General features: G+C 46.7%; 1 protein-coding gene across 1 annotated transcript; it reads left to right on the top strand.

The window, feature by feature from the left end:
* Positions 1–1,876: 1,876 nt before the first annotated feature.
* Positions 1,877–16,661, top strand: GPR37L1 (G protein-coupled receptor 37 like 1). Its single transcript, XM_053250476.1, has 2 exons — positions 1,877–2,866; positions 15,372–16,661. The coding sequence occupies exons 1-2, from the start codon at positions 2,111–2,113 to the stop codon at positions 16,179–16,181; spliced, it is 1,566 nt and encodes a 521-aa protein (XP_053106451.1). The 5' UTR covers positions 1,877–2,110; the 3' UTR covers positions 16,182–16,661.
* The last annotated feature ends 6,168 nt before the right edge of the window (positions 16,662–22,829 follow it).

Here is a 22,829-nt window from a genome sequence, read left to right as displayed (position 1 = left end):
TTTATTATGATTATTCAAAAGAATAAACGATACAATCTTTAAGAGTACACGAATAACATATATACAGAGGCTGTTCAGACACATAGCCTGGTCCAGGCTAAGGCAGGTCAGCCTGGGCTAGGCTGCGCATGTGATGCGCTGGGATTGAGACAGATCCTGGCACTGCTCCCATGCCAAGCCCAGGTTTTTCATCTCGGCCAGCAATCGTCTGGGTGGTCTATGCTGGGTTAAACGGCTTTCGCTGGCTTACCACCATTTCTGGCAGTGATCCGGTGGGGGAGCAGCTGCACCGAGCACAGCGGCTGGTCAAAGGAGGGCAGCCACCCCCCTCGTGCCCCAGGACACCTTGAGATGCAGGAGGGCGGAGTCTTCCTGCTCCCAGCTCCTGCGGTCACCACACCACTGCTTGTGTGGGTGTACGCGGCACAGCAGAAGGGAGGGCAGCCACTGCTCATCTGCCCGGGAAGGCAGGCAAGCTCCTGTCTTCCCTGCAGCCCACCCAGCAGCAGCCTCGAGGTCGTTTGAAAGACCTCATATAGCAACGAAATTTAGATATGAAATAATTTTTGAACATCCGTTAATGCAGTATCAAAACCCCATTTGTCTATGGAACTTCTAGACGTTAATAAATAAATTCCATCTTCTTTGAAATATGGTGGTTTGGATTTTTAACTCTCTCATCCTAACGTAATTCCAGCATTACCCCAGTGTCTCAGAGTCTTAATAACCAGGGTTTAGTCTCAGGAATTGATGGGTCTTTCCACACATGCACCAGGCAGATTTTTGCTGTAGTCAGCACATTTTGCACTAAGGCATGAGCACTGAGATTCTTAATCTTCACAGGTAGGCAGATTCTGGGCTGATTTGGATAATATCTTACTGGCCCACAGAATCAGAAAGGTGATGCACCTACAGAGTGCCCATTGGGATAACTTCTGCTTATTCCCAACACCCTTTCCAGCAGCACATATCTTCATTATGTGGGGAGACTATTAATCTGAATGGCCATTCCAAGGAGTGTGCGTAGAGCAGCCATTTAGATGAACAGCCCCACCATGTGATGAAGAGACATCCTGGAGGGTGGGGGGAACACTGAGACATCACAGAAGATGTTCCAAAAGGCACACTCTTGGTACATCCCCTTTCTGTTTGCATGGGTATTGTCCAACCAGCCCTCTCAGAGTCAGTTCATACAAATTAGCATGTCAGGTCTTCATCACACAACCAGCAATCAACTCAACCCACATTTGTGATCCTAATTCAGCAACTTTACATTGACAAAATAAATGTGGGTGCGGAGAGCTAGATTTGTGATATAGAAACTGCGTTATTGCTTCTTCGTTGCAGTCTAAACTATGGTCAGTGGACGTTCTCAACATGCTTGTCTGGTTGTGTTAATTGAGTCCCATAGTCAGCCTACAGTGCACAACAGATTATACTGCTGCTTGTGCTTCTGTGCTACTGTGCTTCTGTTCAGTTTGCTCATTATTTCAAGTGCATTTGTAGAAGTTTCTTGAAAAGCAGTGGTATGCTAATGAGTACACTGGCATTAGAATTGTAATATGGCTTGAAATGAATTTGCCTGTAGTTCATCTCAAAAGGATGCTCCCAGCGAGAGACGGCTTATTAATTTCTGAGGTAAATCTCCTTTACTTCTCACAAGCTGCACCATACAAACTCATCAAGGTCTACTGCTAAGGCAGGTGGTTTTCTTTCGGCTATTCTTCCCTCCCTGGCTGAGGTAATGTTTGGTTTTAATCTTTTCACTGCAGTCCTTTTGCTGTTGTTGCTTGGCCACCAGGGGGCCTGTGGGCCAACAAAGGATGTTCAGAGTGAATTACTGGGAGAAACGGTTTTTATTCTGGCTGAACATCTGAGGGAATCCAGAACAGCAGTGAAGCTGGCAGAGGCAGACTGAAGCCTCTCTCTGTCTTGGCTCCATCCACGCTGAAACTTCAGGGTAGCCTCTCTACTCCCACTGCCTGCCCTCTTAATACTTCAAGTCGAAGCGTGGGAATTTCCCCCCTCCCAGTTTGTGGCGCCATCCCCACGCACTTTGTATAAGTCTTCCTGTTTGTGCCTCTTTCTCCTCATCCGTGCAGAAGGAAGAATGTCTTTGCCTTGGACAGTTATGCTTTTGCTTGCTACTTTCCTGCAGCCCCTGGAGACGGTGATGAAGGAAGGGGCTTCCTCCAGAAGGGAGCAAAGGGCAGGAGATGGTCATTTAACAAGGCACTTCATCGCAAAAGATGCTCCGCTGGAGACTCTCGGAGAGCTGGGCAGGGTGAGATGGCAGAGGACCACCGGCAAACACAGGGAGCCTGTGTCCACAGAAGCGCAGCTGAGATGGAGGAGGACACGGAGAGGGACAGAGGATGAGGATTCCAAGCCTGTCCAGCAGGACGTTCCAGGAGTACAAGTGGAGTTTCCTCGGCCTGCCAATCCTGCCAGCTTACGGCCAACCAAGACCTTGGTGCCATCCAGCACAGATCCATCTGCACAACGCCAAAGGAGCCCAGCGGTCGAGGGAGGCACAGAGCCCCATAACAATATGACTGCGGCATCAGGAAAGCGCCCTCAGATCCAAAACCCACTGTATCCCGTGACAGAGAGCTCCTACAGTGCTTATGCTGTCATGTTCTTGTCCCTGATTGTCTTTGCCGTGGGCATCATCGGGAACCTCTCTGTGATGTGCATTGTATGGCACAACTACTACATGAAAAGTGCCTGGAACTCCATCCTGGCCAGTCTTGCCTTCTGGGACTTCCTCATCCTCTTTTTCTGTCTGCCAGTGGTCATCTTCAATGAGATCACCAAGAAAAGACTCCTGGGGAGCATCTCCTGCCGTATTGTGCCCTTCATGGAGGTAAGGGACTCCTCTGCTGTCCTCCCATATATCTCATCAGCAGTTTGTGGGCAGGTGAGGGGGAATTGTTGTAGGATGAACACAGCTATATTTCACAACTTGGAACGCCATTCTTTAAAATGTCTCTGAGCCTTGTTTTGGCTCTCTATCTCACTAAGCGATCATAGTTTCATACCAAGGCTGAAATATGACAGGTTGGTCCTGTTTGAGCTGAAGGCGGCACTGATCCTCCTCTAATGATAGTGAGAGGGATCTCCCAGAACATGATGATGCCTATGGAAAAGTGGAGTCGCCCTGTCTCGTTGGATGAGGAATTTATTGCCACAGGTGGGGTTTTGAAACTTGATCACCATGTATGTTCACCTGACCCATGCTTATCTGCATTACCTATTTTTAGTTATATGCCATATATTTAATATCCAGAACTGTTGCTGTGTTGAAACCAAGAGACTCAGAGCTACAAAGTGGACTAGGTAAATCTGTGACTTATTTGTCTAGAAGAAAGCAGTATGCAAACATGTTTTGAAACAGCCTTTCCATTAATTGATGAGAATACACTAAATCTCAGCTACATATACAGTCAACGACCAAATAACTACATATAGAGCAAAATGACAAATGCCAATACTTTTAGTTCCTGCAGGAAGATACCGGTAATGCCCTAATAAAAAAGAATAAGGGTGTAAAATGATGGTACAGATCGATTAGCCAGCAGTGTTGGGATGACTGCAGTGATTTCAAGAGCTGTATTCATACCACTGTTCTTTGTAAATTTTGCAGCTCTTTATTCTCAGGCCCAGCCTTTTAAAGGAGCTGTTTCTTTTAAGAGAAGTGCTGAGGGGTCAGAGATGAATTAGCCCTACTAGGAGAAATTCCCACCCACTGGTGACCATGCATTCCTGTTTAGGATTGCCAACTGGCAAGAAAAAAACCTGATCTGCTCTGCTCCTGTTTTTGTAACAGAGATTTGATTTACATGAATCAGCAGGAAGTTTTTCACTCAGGGCTTTTTAAGTCCTTTAGCTGGCATCTCCTCCAGAATGGAGGGTGTGCATTCACATATGGGCCAGATTTACCCCGAAGTCCCTGCGAGCTATTGAGGATCACTTCACACATAATTCAGATTTTTTTACTGCACCCGATTTATATCTGGGGTAAAAAAATCCACTTTTGCATCGGGTTCTGGGGATAACTTTGAGTTCACAGCGAAGCCTCTCAGAACCGCCCCCCTCCTCGCCCCTGCCCCAGTAAAGCTTGCTGTGTGGAGAACTCCCAGGTGAAGCTTTGGTCAGAAGTTAAATATTATCACCTGCTAATTGCTGCTGCAAATCCTACTGTTGTTAAGGGATCAAGTAGAGGGCCCAGTTGAACAGCTGTCAATCTTTTTCCTGTACAGGTTGCCACCTTCTGTTTCTGGCAGAGCACCTGTGGCTGTGTGACAGATAGAAATTCAGCAAGTAAAGCTTTAACCCACACTGAATCACCATATGGGGAAAGGCTTCAGTTGTTGAATTTTTGCCCCTCAAGCCACTTGAGGCAGACAAAACAGAAGGTGTCAGTCCTTATCTATAATCATTTTTCATTCAAGATCCCAAGGATGATTTCACTCAGGTAGTTATTACTGAGACATTTGGAGCATTGTATGATGTGTGCAGCATTTCTGAGTGGCATATTGTGCAAGAGAGAGAGAGAGAGAGAGAGCGCACATATTGATAATCTTTTCACTGTATCTTCAAAGTATGCACCTTGGGGTGAGTTGCATATCTTTTTTACATATTGGAGGGTCTGAGCTACAGAGAGGCATCGTCTCTTGCCTCAGGCTCACACAAAGGAACGGACTGAATCTCTTACTTGCCTAAAAAGCTTGTCTTTGAGAGGATCATACTTTTCATCATGGGCATGTGAGCTCTCCTGATATAACCAACAGATGGGATGGGACGGGGGGTGGAGAGAGGCAGCAATTAAATCTATGTCCTTCTGCACCTGAAGCTCAGGCAGATATGTGTACAGGTAACTGCATCAGTCATGAAAATGCTTTGCATCTGTTTAGCGTTTCAACGCCTCCAATATGCACAGCTTTTCAGCTGGCATAAACAAAGCTAGTTGTGTTGGTTTCTATATTGGCAGAGGGGAGGGAGAATCTAGCAGAGGCAAGGCTACAGTCCTATGTGGACTTACCTGGGAGAAAGCCCCACTGAACAGAGAGGGAACTTACTTGCCTAGGATTGCACTGCCTGTGCCACATTTGCTTTGAGCTGCTGCCCACTTTCATGCCCCTGCTTTAAAAAAGAGATTAGTCTAAATAAACAGCCCCTATTGCTAGATGCAGGTGCTGCTTGCTGAATGCCTAGTGTTGTATATCTCTCTGAAACCCCTTCCTCAGTGAGACATGTGGGAATGTGCCACATGGAGAGAGGGCAAAGATGTGCCTGCGGATGTATGTTGGCTGTGTTATTCTGCCACGAGAAAATAGCTCCCTCTCCTGACCTGAAGGGTGGACGTTTTAAAGAACCACCTGAAGGCCAAATTAGATATGATGTGCAGGTTTTATGATTCAAAAACTCCTGATTTCTGTTTCCAACAATAGGCTCCCCCAGGGCTCCATTCTGTCACCAATGCTTTTTAATATCTACATGAAACTGCTGGGTGAGGTCATCAGGAGATTTGGTGCTATCAGTATGCTGATGACACCCACATCTACTTCTCCTTTTCATCTTCAGGAAATGGCACTCATTTTCTAAATGCCTGCCTACAGGCAGTAATGGGCTGGATAAGGGAGAACAAATTGAAGCTGAATCTAAGCAAGACGGAGGTGCTCATTGTGGGGGCTCAGAATCTGAGGAATGAGTTAGATCTCCCTGTGCTGGATGGGGTTACACAACCCTAAAAGGAGCAGGTGCACAACTTGGGAGTATTCCTGGACCCAGGCCTCACCCTGGTATCTCAGGTGGAGGCCATGACCAGGAGTGCTTTCTATCAGCTTCGGCTGATTCGACAGCTGCGCCCATTCCTCGGAGAGGATGACCTCAAAACAGTGGTGCATCAGTTGGTAACCTCCCGGCTCGATTACTGCAATGCGCTCTACATGGGGCTGCCTTTGTATGTAGCCTGGAAACTTCAGTTAGTTCAGAATGTGGCAGCCAGGTTGGTCTCTGGGGCAACCCGGAGAGACCATATCATGCCTGTTTTGAAACAGTTACACTGGCTGCCGATATGTTTCTGGGCAAAATACAAAGTGCTGGTTATTACCTTTAAAGCCCTGAACGGCTTAGGTCCGAGTTATCTAAGAGAGCGCCTTCTTTTACATGATCCCCACTGCATGTTAAGATCACCTGAGGAGGTCCGTCTCCAGTTGCCACCGGTTCGTCTGGTGGCGACGCAGAGGCAGGCCTTCTCTGTAGCTGCTCCTGGGCTATGGAATGCCCTCCCGGCAGAAATTCGTATCTGAGATCATTGCTGTCCTTCAGGAGAGCCCTTAAAACCTATCTGTTTGGCCTGGCCTTCCAGGGTTTTAAATGATTAACTGTTTTAAATTGTTGCCCTGATTTTCAGGGCTTTTAGCTGTTTTATTGGTTTTATTGTGTTTAAATAGTTTGATTTTAATTGTTAATTTATTTTAATTGTTTTTTATCATGCTGTGAACTGCCCTGAGCCATTTTGGAAGGGCGGTATATAAATCCAATAAATAAATAATAAACAAATAAATAATAGCCAGTTGGGGCGCAGTTTGGATTAGGGCTATGGCACTGGGGTTTCATTCTTTATCCCCACATTGATTCTAAAACTTGAAAACTTGATTCTAAAACTCCACGACTAATAGCAGCCTTGGGGACCATTTAAATTGGGGCAACAGAGTGGTAGGAAAAGATTAGATTCCCCATGTTGCAGTCCTGATTTGGATCAGGCCCTCCTGCAGCTGATTTTTGAAAAATAAATGGGCATTGGGAGTTGCACTAATGGGACCTGTGTATCATGTCTAGTTTAGCCTTGGGGCTGCCCTTCTTGGGAAAGCTCCATATGTTGCTAGGTACAGAAAAGATTCAGGGCCCACAAGATCTGGCTCAGGGTCCAACTTCTACCCTAACCCCATTAGAATCTATTTTTTCAGCAGCAAAGCTGTAACACTTATTTGGGGTTTTGTATTTATTCCTTGTGCCTCCTTCATAACCTCCCCACTCGAGCTCACAAAGTCATTTCTTTCTTCTTCCTCTTTAAGCCCACTGCTCAGTAGCATTCGTGACTGCAGGGCAGAAACTGCCGGGCTGCCAGAGCCCGGGTGCTGAAGAGAGCCCACAGCCTCAGCAGCTCCACCTCCACAGCCTCAGCAGCTCCACCTCCTCTGTCCAAATAGAATTGGTCCTAATAGAAAGGGGAAGAGATGAAGCACCTTCTTCACATCTCCTCTTCCACTCCCGCTTTCCTCCATCCATCCCTGTTTCATTGCAGTGCAGACTTGGAAGGAAGAGAGGTCACAGGAGGAGGAGGCCGTGTGACAGGGAGCAGCCACATGCACCGCTTGCTGAGCTGTCACCTCCTCTGTGCTTACAAAAGTCAGAGATTCGGGGCACCCAACAAAACATGTGGGGCATGTGCCCCCAGGCTCAGAGCCAATAATGCCCATGGAAAGCACCTAGTGTGGGGCTGATTAGCGTACAGCCAGATTTGGGCAAATAAATTAACTCAGCCAGGTGGTGGAGCAACTGTGTGTGTGATGGCTCGAGCACTCAAATTAAAGGTAAAGTGTGGTGTCAAGTCAGTGTCGACTCCTGGCGACCACAGAGCCCTGTGGTTGTCTTTGGTAGAATACAGGAGGGGTTTACCATTGCCTCCTCTGGCGCAGTATGAGATGATGCCTTTCAACATCTTCCTATATCACTGCTGCCTGATATAGGTTTAGCAGGGATTCAAACCAGCAACCTCTGGCTTGATAATCAAGTCATTTCCCCACTGCACCATTAGGTGGCTAGCACTCAAGATACAGGTGAAACTCAGAAAATTAGAATATCGTGCAAAAGTCCATTAATTTCAGTAATGCAAATTAAAAGGTGAAACTGATATATGAGACAGACTCATTACATGCAAAGCGAGATAAGTCAAGCCTTAATTTGTTATAATTGTGATGATCATGGCGTACAGCTCATGAAAACCCCAAATCCACAATCCCAGAAAATTAGAATATTACATGGAACCAAGAAGACAAGGATTGTAGAATAGAACAATATCAGACCTCTGAAAAGTATACAGTGTACTGTGCTTGATTGGCCAGCAAACTCGCCTGACCTGACCCCATAGAGAATCTATGGGGCATTGCCAAGAGAAGGATGAGAGACATGAGACCAAACAATGCAGAATTGCTGAAGGCCGCTAATGAAGCATCCTGGTCTTCCATAACACCTCATCAGTGCCACAGGCTGATAGCATCCATGCCATTGAGGCAGTAATTGCTGCAAAAGGGGCCCAAACCAAGTACTGAATACATATGCATGCTTATACTTTACATGTTTATATGCATGCTTATATCAGTTTCACCTTTTAATTTGCATTACTGAAATTAATGGACTTTTGCACGATATTCTAATTTTCCGAGTTTCACCTGTATGTCTACAATTATGCTAGTTTACTATGATGATGGGTTTCCCCATAGACTCCTGGGACTTTGGTGAGGGTGCTGAGAATTTTCTTTTGGAAATTTGTGATCCCACATCAAATGACAATTCCCAAGGCTTCCTAGGGAGAGAGACTGTTAAACTCGTTTAAAGTCTGTATTGCAGCCGAGCAGTGCCTGAGGAAGTCAGCTGAAGAATGTACAAACCTCTTTGTATGCCAACAGGGGTGGGCGAGTAAGTGACTGAGTCTTCAGACATCCACTTCAGAGCACAGCCAGGCAAAGTAAGAATTGACTTGACCCACAAATTGGCCCTGTGAATCTGTGTGGGTGGCAGTCTCCCTTCTAGGCCAAAGCTCAAAGAAGGTTCCACAGAATGTGGGCCTTTCCATTCTTAATGGGGCCTGCCTGAACTTGGTTTGCATCCCGATTCTGTCTACAGTTTATTAGGATATTCTCATGTGTCAGCTCGCATGAGGATTGCACACGAGTACCAAAGCAGTGCTCTTGCATACCACCCAGTCGATTGTGTCTGGAACTAAGACTCTGGAATTGTTGTAGAATGTTGCATGATATCTCTAGAATATTTCTCACAAACATGATAAATACTCTAGAGGTGCAACATTCTGAGCTAAAGCACATATTTATTGGATGGCAAGACTGTGTTGTTCTGCAATAAGAAAAAAAATATTTTAACAGAGACTGGTTTTAAACATTAGGGACATTTGGCAGCCCTAAAGTGCCATCTCTCCCTGTCCTGCCTCACTCCTGTGACACTAGTGAAATTACAAAGGACCTGTGGACCAAACTAGATGTGAGCACAGCAGATGCTCTTCTATAAATGCAGGTGTGCCTCAATCATGCTTAAGCAAAAGGAGTGCACATGTAGGAAGGCTAAATCCTCTTTTCTGTAGTCTGCTAACTGAGCAAAGAGGCACCTTTTTAAAGTGGTGGTTTTCTTATATTTAGCAAGGGGAGAGCAACTGGCCCTATCCATCCCCAGCATAGCATCCTCCAGTGGTTGTTGCTAGTCTCTCTACCTTGTGTTTCTTTTTTAGACTGTAAGTCCCTTGGGGATAGGGGACCATCTTTATTTGTTAAATATTTTTCTATGTATATAGCTTTGAGAACTTTGGTTGAAAAGCAGTATATAAATACTTGTAGTCATAGTCTATCCCTGATGTCACTTTCCCCTCAGCTGGGCTCAGTTACCAAAGTGACTTTTTCCTTTAGGAAAAAAAACGACTGAGGGGAGACATGATAGAGGTCTGTAAAATCATGCATGGTGTGGAAAAGGTTGATTGAGAGAAGTTTTTCTCCCTCTTGTATAACACTAGAACTAGGGGTCATCCCATGAAACTGATTGCCAAGAACTAGTTTAGGACCACCAAAAGGAAGTACTTATTCAGACAGCGCATAATTAACCTATGGAATTCTCTGCCCCAAGATGTGGTGACAGCTAACAGCCTGGAGGGTTTTTAAATCAGGGCTCCTCAACTTTGGTCCTCCTGCAGATCTTGGCCTACAGTTGCCATAATTGCTGACTATTGAACACTGTGGCTGGGGATTATGGGAGTTGTAGTTTAAAAACAGCTGGGGGGCCTAAGTTGAACAGGCCTGGTTTAGATAAATTAATGGAGGACAGGTTTATCAATCGCTACTAGTCTGGTGGCTATAGGCCACCTGCAGTCTCAGAGGCAAGATGCCTCTATATACCAGTTGCGGGGGAGTAATAGCAGGAGAGAGGGCATGCCCTTGCCTATGGGCTTCCCAGAGGCATCTGGTGGGCCACTGTGTGATACAGGATACTGGACTAGATGGGCCCTGGGCCTGATCCAGCAGGGCTGTTCTTATGTAATGCATATCTATGTTCATGTGTTTGTATTCTGCTCTCAGTATGGTGCTTTGCAGAGCAATAGAAGTGAAAAAGATAAGTCTGTTCCCCAAGGAATCTGCAGTTTAAATTTTAACAGTAGGTAGGATGCAGTTAGTTAGACACTTGCTTAAGCTTTGCTTTAGTTGCAAATGAGGATAAAGGATGGGAGAATATGAGGATGTAGTGGGGCACATGTCTTGCATATGTTCACACTAGGTCTTTGCCATGTAGCAGGTATGTCAGTTCTTCCCAGCTACGTCATATCATGGCTCCTTCTCTCCCTTCTATGGATGGATCATGCCACTTTGGCGGCCACAGCCCTGCTTGCTGCTCTGTAGCTTCACTGCTCAGTTCTTAACGGCAGGCAAGATGAGAGCAATGCAGGTGGTAGAACATCTGTGAATGATTCAGTGCTTAGCTATGGGAGCAGCTCAATGAGTGGCAGAGGCAAGGAAGACAATGGGGCCTTGGTCTTGTATGGCAGGATCAGTGGCAATTGTGCAGGGCAAAGGCCGACTGTAGGGAAATGGGGAAATGCAGTCGAGGCTCATTCATGCAGTCCACAGATCCTGTCACTGGCAGAGGCCACTACTTCATGAGAGAGCAATATCTGTCCATATCTGAAAATCCCAACGCTGCAGGTTTTGGGTGGTGCTGTGTCCTGCCATCTGTCACCCTCTGTCCTAGGAACTGTATGTCCTACACCACATTGAAGTAAAGAAACTGAAATTAGCCCAGGCATTGTAATATCTGCATTCACTCAGAAAACCTTCCTGTGAAATGCTCAAATGTTAAGATGCTTGATATTGCTGCTTATGAAGGCTGAACAGTAAGTCTTCTTTATTTTGTTCTGTTTGCAAATCCTAATCTCAGTTGACCTACAACTGACTTTTTGCAAAGCTTATAACAAGTCATTTGCGGAGGAGCTGGGCATTTAGCTTGAAACAGCAGGTTCTAGTTTGATTTAGCAGTTCAGCTCTCACAAAAGTTATCTTACATACATATACATATACATATACTTTGTCAAATTAGTACACTGCCCCAAACTTTCATCTCTGGGTGGTTAACAACAATATAAAACAAGTTAAAACATATACAAAAATCTTAAAACAATGTAGGTAATCTAAAAATTAAAAACATTAAAACTTAAAAATTTAAAAAGCTGAAAAAACTTGGCTGAAGAGGTGGGTTTTCAAGTGCTTTTTAAAATATTGTCAGAGATAAGGAGGATCGTATTTCAGTAGGGAGCATGTCTTACAGTCTTGGGGCAGCAACCGAGAAGGCCTATCCCTGTGTGGCCACCAGCTGAGCTGGCAGCAACTGGAGACGGACCTCTCCAGAGGACCTCAATGGGTGGTGGGGCTCATAATGAAGAAGACATTCTCTTAAATACCCAGGGCCTAAACCATTTAAGACTTTATAGGTTATAACCAGCACTTTGTATTTTGCCTGGAAACCTATTGGTAGCCAGTGTAGTTCTATCAACAAAGGAGTGATGTGGTCTCTCTGAGATGACCCAGAGACCAACCTGGCTGCTGCATTCTGTACTAACTGGAGTTTCTAGACTCTTATATCTTTCAATGTCCCCCAAGGGCCAAAGTACACATGGCATGTAAACACTAGTCTAATAGCCACTTATCCACCCTACAAAACATTATTGGAAAGGGGGAAATTGCAGGGCAGGTGTCAAGAAAAGGGCTGCTTAACCCTTCCCTGCTTGCTGCTTTCCCCCTGACTCTTCCCTGAAAGCTGCTTTTTAGCTATAAGGTTCCAGAAGTGTTCTTGCAAGGTAAACATGGTTCTGGAACCCCACTGGTGGCAGAAGTGGCTGGGGGAGGGGGCAATTCATGCTCACTACCACAAAACCAGGTCTTCTTCTAAACAACATATTTTTTTACAAAGAAGACTCTTCAAGGGGTCTTGGAATGCACCTCAGATGGTGCAGAACATTTGTTTGGGGAACAAAAATTATAGGGGTGTGCACAGACTGCAGTCCAAGGTCCGGTCTGAATTTGGGCCAGTCCACGGACCAGCGGACCAGTTCAGCTGAACTGCAAACCGGTCTGGCTGTTCAAAGTGGGGCCAGGGGGGCAAGCGAGCAGCACCTTCAAAAGTAAATATGCAGGTCCTTACTAGCATGACCGCCATTCCAGGCAGCTTTCTGTGGCAGCGGTGGCCCTCCCCCCCCCCCAGCAGCCTGCACGCTGCCATGGTGTGGTTCCATCACTCACCTGGCCTCCACACATGTGACAGAGCTGCGCCACCGCGTGTGGGCTACTAGGGTGAGCACCACCGACTGCCTGGAGCAGCAACCATGCTGGTAAGGACCTGTGTCTTTACTTCTAATGGTGTCACTCGCTGCCCCTCTGCACGGCAGAACCTTAAACTGGCGGATAGGTTTGAGGCTGGAGCCAAACCGATTCCCTGGACCATGGAGTGGTCAGAATTTGGATCGGACTGTGGTCTGTGCACAGCCCTACAAAGTTAATGTCTTGGGCTGGGCCTACAAGTAGTCCTCTGCAGATTCCAGCCTTTTCAAGCCCCTTGCCTGAGTCTTGGAGACAAACATGGGTTTGATCAGCCCCCTATGATTTCCCCACCCCCCTCATCTTTACACTCAGAGGTAACATGTGATACAGCCACCTCTCTAAAAAGCACCGTGAGAAGCAGCTCTCAGAAGCAGAGGCTGCAGCCTGGAATTGCTTTGTGGTGGACAGGTTTGGCTGCAGTTAAAAGAACACGACAAGTTTTTGAAGAAAGTAAGCCTCTTTTCCCAATTTCCGATGTTTCCTGAACTCAATGAATGTCCCTTGTTCCCCACAGAAGTGAGCGGGTGCCTGCAATTAGGGCCCAGAGCTCTTGGGTACTCTGTGAAAAACTGTCCAAAGGGGGCGTTGTGTTTCCTGAGGCTAAGGAAAGCACAGTGTTTGTAATGGAGAGGGCTGTGTGAAGAGGAGGGCAGGCACAGCTGATATTTATTCATGCTCTTCATTGTCTTTCATACCCACCCAGTGTTTGGCATTTTCTCCTCCACACTTTGCCCTCTTCCCTTTTGGCAAACAAGGATGTTTTCCTGGGGTTCTGAATGCAGCGGAAATTAACAGGGACTAGTTTGGGACATCAACAAACTTACTTGAACTCATTTGGCGCTCAGAGAGCGGATGCATTTTGGTAGCAAGGCAAAGAAGGGCAGGATAGTTTGGAGGGATTTTAAGGAGCAAAGCTTGTTTGGAGCACATTTGCTGGTAGCCTGAGCTTCCCTTGGACCACGAGCTTGGCTCTCTCCTTGCTGCTAATTGCATTCTGGAAGCAGGAAGATTTGGAAAAGTGAGGTGTGGTCTCCACATGCAGTGGAATGAAGTGGAAGAGTTCTCAGGGGCGGACCTTTCACGAGGCAAGGTGAAATCAGGTCACCTCAGGTGGTAGATTGTTGAGGTGACACCTCAGGCGGTGACAGCAAGGTGGCAGGATGCCCGCCACTACTGCTGTCAATGCAGCTTTGTCCTTGCTTCTCAACCTTGCATAGAGGCGCTCTTACTCCTAGACTTCGGGGCCGAAGTCCAGGGCCTCCACACCCCCTAGGGGCCACCAAATCTTCTTTAGTCTATCCTGGGTGGTGTGGCCACCATGCTGCACCGAGTGGCTGAGTGTGATTGGGACCTGCGCTGGGTGCTTTAGAGACAGAGCGGGGAGTGGGAAAGGAATATGTGGCATGGGAATATGTTAAGTTGCGTGTTGAAATGTTTCTACTAACGCATATTTGGATAAATATACCTGTTTTATATTCTTGCATTCTTGTGAGTCTAATTGCTGTTTGTGCCCTCAAGAACCCATGTGTTAAAAATACTGTGTGTGTCACAGTGTGTGCGTGCGCAGGGGGATGATTGTTAACTTGCAGCTGGGTCGGGGTGGTGGTGGTGGGGGTGCTCCAAAGACCTTTAGGTCCAGGCTCCAAAATTATCTAGGTGCACTTCTGCCCTTGCAACAACAGCCACTTCTCGCACTTCTTGCAAAGTTTACAAGAAGCACAGGGAGAGGAGAGAAATCGCTGTCAATCTTTTCTCCACTTCAGATTACAAGTGGAGGAGACCACTTTTGAATGCTCCCATAATAAATCCCTGCAAACAGAAAAGTAGCAAATCAGAAAGGTTCTGTTCCAGCATTTTTCTTGCTGTGCAGGGACTTTTAAATTAGGAGGCTATTCAAAATTGTGATTTTGCCCCCTGGAGCGGTGCAGTCCATTCTACCGGCTCATTATGCTGCATCTGTAGACCAGGCCTGAGTCCAGTTTCCAACAAAATTTTGAGGGTTGGCAAATAATAGAGGAGGTGTGGTTATGAGTGAGTCCCTCTGAACTCACACTGTAGACTCTTGTTTTATTTTTACTTCTTTTTTTTTTACAACAAACAATGAATTCTCTCTTCCCAGCATGCACTGCTACTTCCTGTCTCTTATTAGGAGTAAGGTTGAAACATGGGCAGTTAAGGTATAATTTACTGATGCAAACAACACTGAGGGAAAAGGAACCCACAAAATATTCCAACTTAGGCTATAGAAGAGGAACATTTAGTAGAGAGGGAGTGGGTTATAGAACAGATAATGTTATCTTGCCAAATATTTGAATATTCTGACTTTACATTAAGGAGTAGTCAGGCCACCCAGATTACTTTACCAATGTCTGCACAACAAAAATGAAATAGTGTTAACACATTTTTTCAGCCATAGCCTCCGCTCCCAAAGGAACCCTGGTAGTTGGGAATTAGATGAAGTCTCTGGCTTACATGCAAGACATTATAAAGGACATCATTTGACATCCATCTGCATCAGTAATTTTATGACAGGTCTCTTTGGGGACCTAGTTAAATTTCCTGCACTTGGACGAGCTTTCTGACTTCTCCAAAACGTAGACAAATTATTCTTCCCTATTTACGTTAATATATTTTGCTCTCTTTAAAGCCAAACGGCCCTTTTTGTCAGCACAGCTCCAAAGGCCAACCATCTGTCTCTCTTCTTTGTGTCCCCAGGTGTCTTCCTTGGGAGTAACCACCTTCAGCCTCTGTGCCTTGGGCATTGACAGATTCCATGCGGCCACCAGTCCCCAGGCCAAGCTGCGGCCTATCGAGCACTGCCACTCCATCATTGCCAAGCTGGCTGTCATTTGGGTGGGCTCCATGACTCTTTCTATACCTGAGATCCTCCTCTGGCAGCTGGCACAAGACACCTCCCCAGTCTCTGGCGTCGTAAGCGACTACTGCACCATGAAGCCTTCACAGCAGCTGCCCGAATCCATCTACTCTCTGGTCCTCACTTATCAGAACGCCAGGATGTGGTGGTACTTTGGGTGTTACTTCTGCCTGCCCATCCTCTTCACAGTCAGCTGCCAGCTGGTCACCAGGAGGATCAGCAGCACAGAGAAGACCGACTGCCGGGGCGCCAAGCATGGGCAGTGTGAGAACCAGCTCAACTGCACAGTGATTGGCCTAACAGTCATCTATGGCCTCTGCACGATTCCTGAAAATGTCAGCAATATCGTGGTGGCCTACCTGTCCCCTGACATGGCTAAGCAGACCCTGGACCTGCTGCACCTGGTCAACCAGTTCTTCTTGTTCTTCAAGTGCTCGGTGACTCCCGTGCTGCTGCTGTGCCTCTGCAAACCACTTGGCCAGGCCTTCATGGATTGCTGCTGCTGCTGTTGCGACGAGTGTGGCCAGGAAGCTGCCTCCAGCGACGGCGGCTCTGACGGCAAGCTGAAAACGGAGATGTCCTCCTCTATCTTCTTCGACAAGCCTCGGGAGTCGCCAACCCCTGCAGGGGCCCTCGGCACCCCATGCTAAGCGCAATCAGCCTGGTGGGGAGCATTAGCCGTTTTTTGACCAGCTTCTCCCAAGACCAAAAGTGGCTGTTTTCTCTCTCTTTAGTTCCAACTGTGAAGCGGCTGGACAGTGGAGACGGAGCAGGTGTCACCCATGTGCTTATTCCAGCACCAGCTCCAATGAGGGTAACTCAGTGGCGAGGTGTCACAGACAGATCTCTCTTTGCTGAACAATTAGCACGGGTGCAAACATCTCCAAAATCCCCCAGATACCAGGCAGGCCACTGCCCTCCATAAGGGAGATGCTGGGGAAAGCTCCACCTTCAGCCCCTCAAGGACTGACAAGACCACAGTGTCTTATAGAGGACTTAGTACAAATTAACCTGTCCTGCATTCTTGTAGGATCTCACTGTCCCCTTCTCCACTCCAGCCCCAGAGACAGCCTCCTATACAAGATAAGCACTTCCGTAGCCTCAATAAACCAATGTGCTAGATTAAAAAAGGTTTCCTGTGCCAAAAATGTTTTGAACGTGCTGCATTCTAGCTGCATTCTAGCTGCATTCTAAATGTCTACCAATGGCCCAAAGTGAATTTACCCACTTAGCATCTTCTCTAACAGTTCTCTTCTCCAGTCAAGCCAAAATAAGCTGTAATGTTTTCCAAAGGATAGTGTCATTTTTATGGTAAGGATACTATGATTTTTTTAAATTATAGCACTGGAAAGGTATGGGTATTTTCACCTAGCCAGATCTCCATAGTAGTATAACCTACTGAATTCTAATGCATCACAAGCAGTGTGCCTTGTAACAGGGATTCCCAGATGTTGTTGTCTGCAGCTCCCATCATCCCCAGCTGAATGGCATTTGGCTGGGGATGATGGGAGTTGTAGTCAGCATCATCTGTGAATCCCTGTAACAGGGAACACTGATCACAAGCTAAGTGTTCCCTATTCCTGAACCAAACACTGGTAACTCCTGCACTCAGTGAGGTCATTCTTACACTGGGATAGGAGCTGAATCTTTTAACCCAGGGTAAGGATGTTGAGAGACTGAGCTGTCTCTCCACTTTCCTGGATATCTGTAAAATGCTGGCTTATCTGTGCATCTACCCAATGATTAGCTACAATGGATTTTGCAAACCCCCAGAAAACCAGGAAGCACCTCCCACTGACACACAGAGACACCAGCTCAGATTCTTGTGCACTTGCTGAAGAAGCCCATCTCTGGCAGCAACAGCCAGCGGGGACACAAAGAGCTCTCTCTGCTGGCTTAAAGCAGCACCTGTGGCTGCACGCTTTGGAGGGGGGAAGCAATGACTTGCCCATAAAGCCAGAATGGAGTGCTTCACAAAACCAGCACACAGTGCAGTCACAGAAGAGCGAGATCAAATAGGCATCTGTTCAGACCTGAGCCAGGAAGTTTCATCTCTGTATCCAGGGGTGTATGGTCTCCTTCAAGTCTGCCTCTGAATGGGCAAGGCTCTCCCTTCATAGAACCAGTGGAAAGCCAGCTGGGCAAGCCCTAACACCACTGCAGGGTATGTCCTCTACAAGGCCCTTCCTCCAGATTAGGTACCCCTTTTAATCAGCAGGATAGAGCCCAATGGACTCTTAGAAATACATGAAGACTTCCTGGAAGCTTGTCCATCAGAATGGGCAAGCTCAAAGGCTCCCATAATGCCCCCTAGCAGTGTGGTAAGACAACTGTGCATGTTTCTCCAACAGTTTGTTGTTTGTACTCTCTCTGTATATATATTCACTTGTATATTCTTGTTTAGACAGCATTAGCTACGTTCTTGAAGGAAAGATCTACTCATTTTAAATAGTAACTTTGCTAGCTCAAAGTGAAAACTGCTTGTCCACGCACGGCACCCTGGTTCACACAATAGTTCAAAACTAGGTTTAATGCAAATTACTGACATTAGAGTGATTATGTGAACCCACACCAAGGCGGAATGTCAGATTCATTGTGGGCCATAAACTACCTTGACATGAGTTCACGCAATCACACTAATGTTGGTAATTCACATTAAACCTAGATTTGAACTATTGTGTGAACCAGGTCAGTATAACTCTGCTTGCCAGATGCTAGAGACAGACAATTTCAACAATAGCCCTCTTCACACGTTATGTTCAGCATGCATACAATCTGTGTACAGTGTATGCAAGTACAGAGCTGTACCTGTGTGCAATCATTCACATGTTGTGTTGCACGCAGTACACTTCCTAGCTGTACCTGCCTTTGAGGGAGCCGGTACCCATACCTTCCAACATGTCCCTGTTTCCCCATTCACCTGACATGTTGGCAGGAATGTGATACCCCGGTTCACTTTTAATAAGAATGTATGTACAGTCATGCATACAAGAACGTGTACGTACTCACTCACACAACATACCGTAATGTCTAAATAGGGCTCAGAGGCGTGCAACCAGAATTGCCTGTATCATGTGAAGCAAGAAGATGTTGCTGTAGCACTTTGGGACAGGAGTTAATCTCTTTTATACCAACTCACAGGGATTCTTCTTCACCCCCATTCCTTTCTTTTCATTCACCACCCCTAACACAACACAAAGGCTTCAGAAGCGGGTAATATTTGGTCTATGAGAACCTCATTGTGCTTCTTCACTCTTGCAGAGAATAGCTTGGGAGCATGACCTCCATGTGACCTAAATGCTCCAAATCCACAAGACAACAGAAAGAACCAACAGTTTATAGGCCATCTAGAGGTTCGGGTGATGCAAAGGCCCCTAATTTATGAGTTGCTGTGAATAGCAGACTGTTCACAGCAGCAAGGTAGAGGTAGAAAGTTCTTGAAAGCTTCCAGACCTAACATTCTTTGCTTCCCTCAGTTTGAGTGGAGAGAAGATGTCAGGCCTTTCTCTTCCTAGCTGTGCAGCCTCTTTTGAAAGTCTGTGGCCAATGATGGCACCCAAGTGGGAAAAATCCCAAGGGGATTGACTGCTCCTGCCAGTAGAAGATACTAGTATAAGATATCTTCCTAAATAGTTCATTTGTACAAGGTTCATCATATTTTCACCTTGGCAGCTTCTCCTAGAAGAAAAGTGAAGCTTCCCTGCAAAAAGGTAGAAAGAGGCCCTGATCCTATATAGTCAGCCTCAGGTACCATTCCACTGTCCAGCAGTCTCTCTCCCTTCAGAGGCAAGAGGTGTGGGGGAAAGGACACCTTTTAAGAGTTGCAACTTGGTTACAACATTCCTCCCCTCACTCTGTCACATCTCTCTGTTAGCAAAACTCCTGGCTCCTTTGGTGCAGAAATGTTAAAGCTCCTTGTTCTCTGCTCGCTTTGGATTGCGCCCTCAGGAGCAATAAACACCACTGAGAGAGGGAGGCAGTTGCTAGGGGATGGGTTGCAACGCAGGGGGATCAGTGAGGGCTTTGTATAGGCAATGACACCCACAGTTCCTTCTTGGGCCTGCTGCCATGGAGACAAAGCCTCTGTCTTTGTACAAAGAAAGTGATGTTTGGATTGCTGCCCCTCTTAGCAAACAGGAGCAGTCCTGGGGGCAGGCACACTTGATGCTTCTCCCAAGGAGCCATCTCTCAGCTGCAGACTGGGCCATGGCACTTTTTCTGTCTGTACTCTCGTCAGGGGCAACCCCTTTGCTCTGGAGTTATTAATCATCTGGGCTGAAACTTGATGAAATGCACAGGATGGTGCCGGGCGGCTGGGGGGGGGCGGGGGAGGAAACAGACTGGACTGGAGCTCAAGTCCTCTAAAGCACTTCTGGCTTGAAGGAGGGAGGGAGGGAAATAAGGAGCCACAGGAAACAGAAAGGTCATGGACAAAGAAAAGATGACCATAGGTACCGGGGAGGGGAGTGTGCTGTGAATGCCTTCTCCAAGAGCAGTGACTTTCTATTTTCAAGGAACTCTTTCTGTGCTGATGTCTGCTAAGGAACCCTACACATCTGTTATGGAACTTTCCCCATATTGCACAGAATTATGGGAAATGTTCTAGGGTGCATATTTACCTCGTAAAAAAACCAATGGGATCACCATTGCTGCAGGTGAACAGAGATTCAATACTGCCTTCCACCTGGATACTGCAGAGGGGTAGTGGTAGGTGTAGAAGTGCAAGCGCCTGCCCAGACCAACAAAACTCAAAGTCACTTTAAGGTATTTAGTGTCTTCACCATCAAGTTTCTCAACAAATCACAAATAAAGCAAAAAACAAAACAAAACAAACCTGGAATAGCCACAGGAATGTCTACTCCCTACAAATTGGTTGTGGGCATTTCTAACTAGTGAGTGACCTTGCTTTTGGTACTCCAGTTCCATACTGCCGACAAGGCCCTACATTCTGAGTGAGGGTTGCATGCAGGGAATGCTGCTTGTGTGCATGCATGAAAGGGAAGGGCAGTTTTCAGTTGCAGGACCCTCAGGGATATATTTTTCGGAGAGACAGGAGACTGCAGAGAAGAGGGGATGGCTGAAGATCACATGGGAGCATTTCCTGTGTACAGTGTTCCTTCTCACAAGGATTCCCAGATGTTGACTACAACTCCCATCATCCCCAGCCAAAGGCCATTGCAGCTGGGGACGCTGAGAGTTGTAGTCAACAACATATTGAGATCCCTGTTAGAGGGAACACTGCGTGTGTACAACTCTTACTTTGCATGACGGGCAAGGTGTTCAGGGTTTGGCACTCTAGGAGCTGCTTCATCCAGTTTTCCTTGGCTTCTGGTGTCTTGTCTTCATAAATTGTGGCAGTCTTGGGTTGGCTGGGTTTCTGCTCTCATGTTTGGGGATTGCGGAAGTCTTTCCTGATTATTGAAGAAGCACAAGTGGGTCAAGGTCTCTTGCTGGTTTACTTTTGCCCTAGCCTATAGTTCTTTGCTCAACCGTAGTTAATCAGGTTGCTGGTTTCTGCCAATGATCTCTTGGGTAAACCATGGTGGAGTTCCCTTTGACTTTGGCAGTCCTTCCTGCCCCTTTCCCACTGACTCAACTACCCCTTCCAACTACACCTTCACTTGGCTGTGCATGAGAGACACTGTCACCATGGACAAACTGTCTTTCCAGGAATCATCTGAGACACCCCAGGACTCCCCCAGCTCGAAAACTGCTGTACTAGAATCCAGACAAGTGAACTGAGTTTCAGTTGCCAAATCCTTTTGCACTGGTAGCAGCCCACACTATTTAGGGAATATGCATGGAACTCCCAATTATAAGTAACATGGATTACAGAAAAAGTTTTAGAAGTTACAACCACCTGAGCATGAGAACAGAAATTAAACTACAATTGATATTTGTCAAGATGTCACCTGTTACAGCTGGCGTTTTCAAGATGTCCCTTTTTACAGCTGGCATCTCATTCTCTAAGTTCTCTCCCTTCCCAGCATCCTCTAGTCCTTCCTATGAACTTGCCACACTCCCAAAGACAGCCCCTTTCTTATACCCCAAGAATGCCCCAGGACCTCCTGTCAATCTACTGCACAGACCTCTCATGACTCCTACCCAGAGGGGAAAGAGGAAGAGCTTGTGCACATGGTGAGAGAGAAGCCCAATTATGTATTGGTGTGGCAGCACTAGCAGCATCACATAGATTAAATAAGTGCTTTCACTACTCAAAGCCAACTCTGCTCACAGCTTTGAAAACTGCGGAATAGCACTTCTTCCCCATGTTCATGCTCCCAGCTTCTGTCGGCACTGACCAGTATCTGAAAAACAATTTTTGGATGAGACATAATTCCTTCCAGTTTATGCTGGAAGCAACCTATATTTCCTTTAGAACAGTACAGGGCCATTCTCACAATCAAACATGAGGGAGGGCGAGGAGCAAGCCCTGCAAAGTTTCCCTCCCGCATAGAAGATTGTCTTGTGGTGCTAGGAGCATGGATTATGCACTCAGACACTGCCCCTGACAGCGTGGGGCCTGGGATGTGTGTGTGAGAGAGGAGAGCTGGTCTTGTGGTAGCAAGCATGACTTGTCCCCTTAGCTAAGCAGAGTCCACCCTGGTTGCCTATGAAAGGGAAACTAGACGTGTGAGCACTGAAAGATATTCCCTTCAGGGGATGGAGCCAATCTGGGAAGAGCAGAAGGTTCCAAGTTCCCTCCCTGGCTTCTCCAAGATTCCTGCCGGCAACCTTGGAGACGCCGCTGCCAGTCTGTGAAGACAATATTGAGCTAGATAGACCAGTGGTCTGACTCAGTATATGGCAGCTTCCTGTGTTCCTATGATGTGTCCTCCCAGCCCCTGGATATCCTACAATACACCACAGGAGTGCAAGATGCCTTGTGGGGATTCCCCCAGCAATGGGCGGGCACTCGTTAGTGCTTCAGTGTCAGCTGGAAGCAGCCGGTGCTGGCACATGAACAGGGAAATGGGCTTAAGGGAGTGCTCACTCCCTTAACCCCATTTAAGAGGCGGGTTTCACAATGGGGTTAGGTGGAGCTGGCCTGCTGGGATGGGGCCTGATCCCAGAGGTTCTCACTTGCAGCCTAAGCCAGGCTGGGTATCCTTAGCCCAGGTTAGACTGCCCATGAGAACAATTTCTATATGTTGGAGGCAGCCTATACACTAGAGAGCCGATTCATTTTGCTAATAGGGTCCCATCCTAATTATGGCTCTCTAAGTATTCCAGATGAATGAAGCCAGCCTAAGGAATCGGGGTTCAGACCCAGAGCAAGAGAAGAATTGTACAACATT

The sequence above is a fragment of the Hemicordylus capensis genome, chromosome 4, assembly GCF_027244095.1.
Source record: "Hemicordylus capensis ecotype Gifberg chromosome 4, rHemCap1.1.pri, whole genome shotgun sequence".
In the NCBI taxonomy this organism is placed as follows: domain Eukaryota; kingdom Metazoa; phylum Chordata; class Lepidosauria; order Squamata; family Cordylidae; genus Hemicordylus; species Hemicordylus capensis.
The sequence above is the reverse complement of the archived record's forward strand: the minus strand, read 5'-3'. Positions and strand labels throughout refer to the sequence as shown.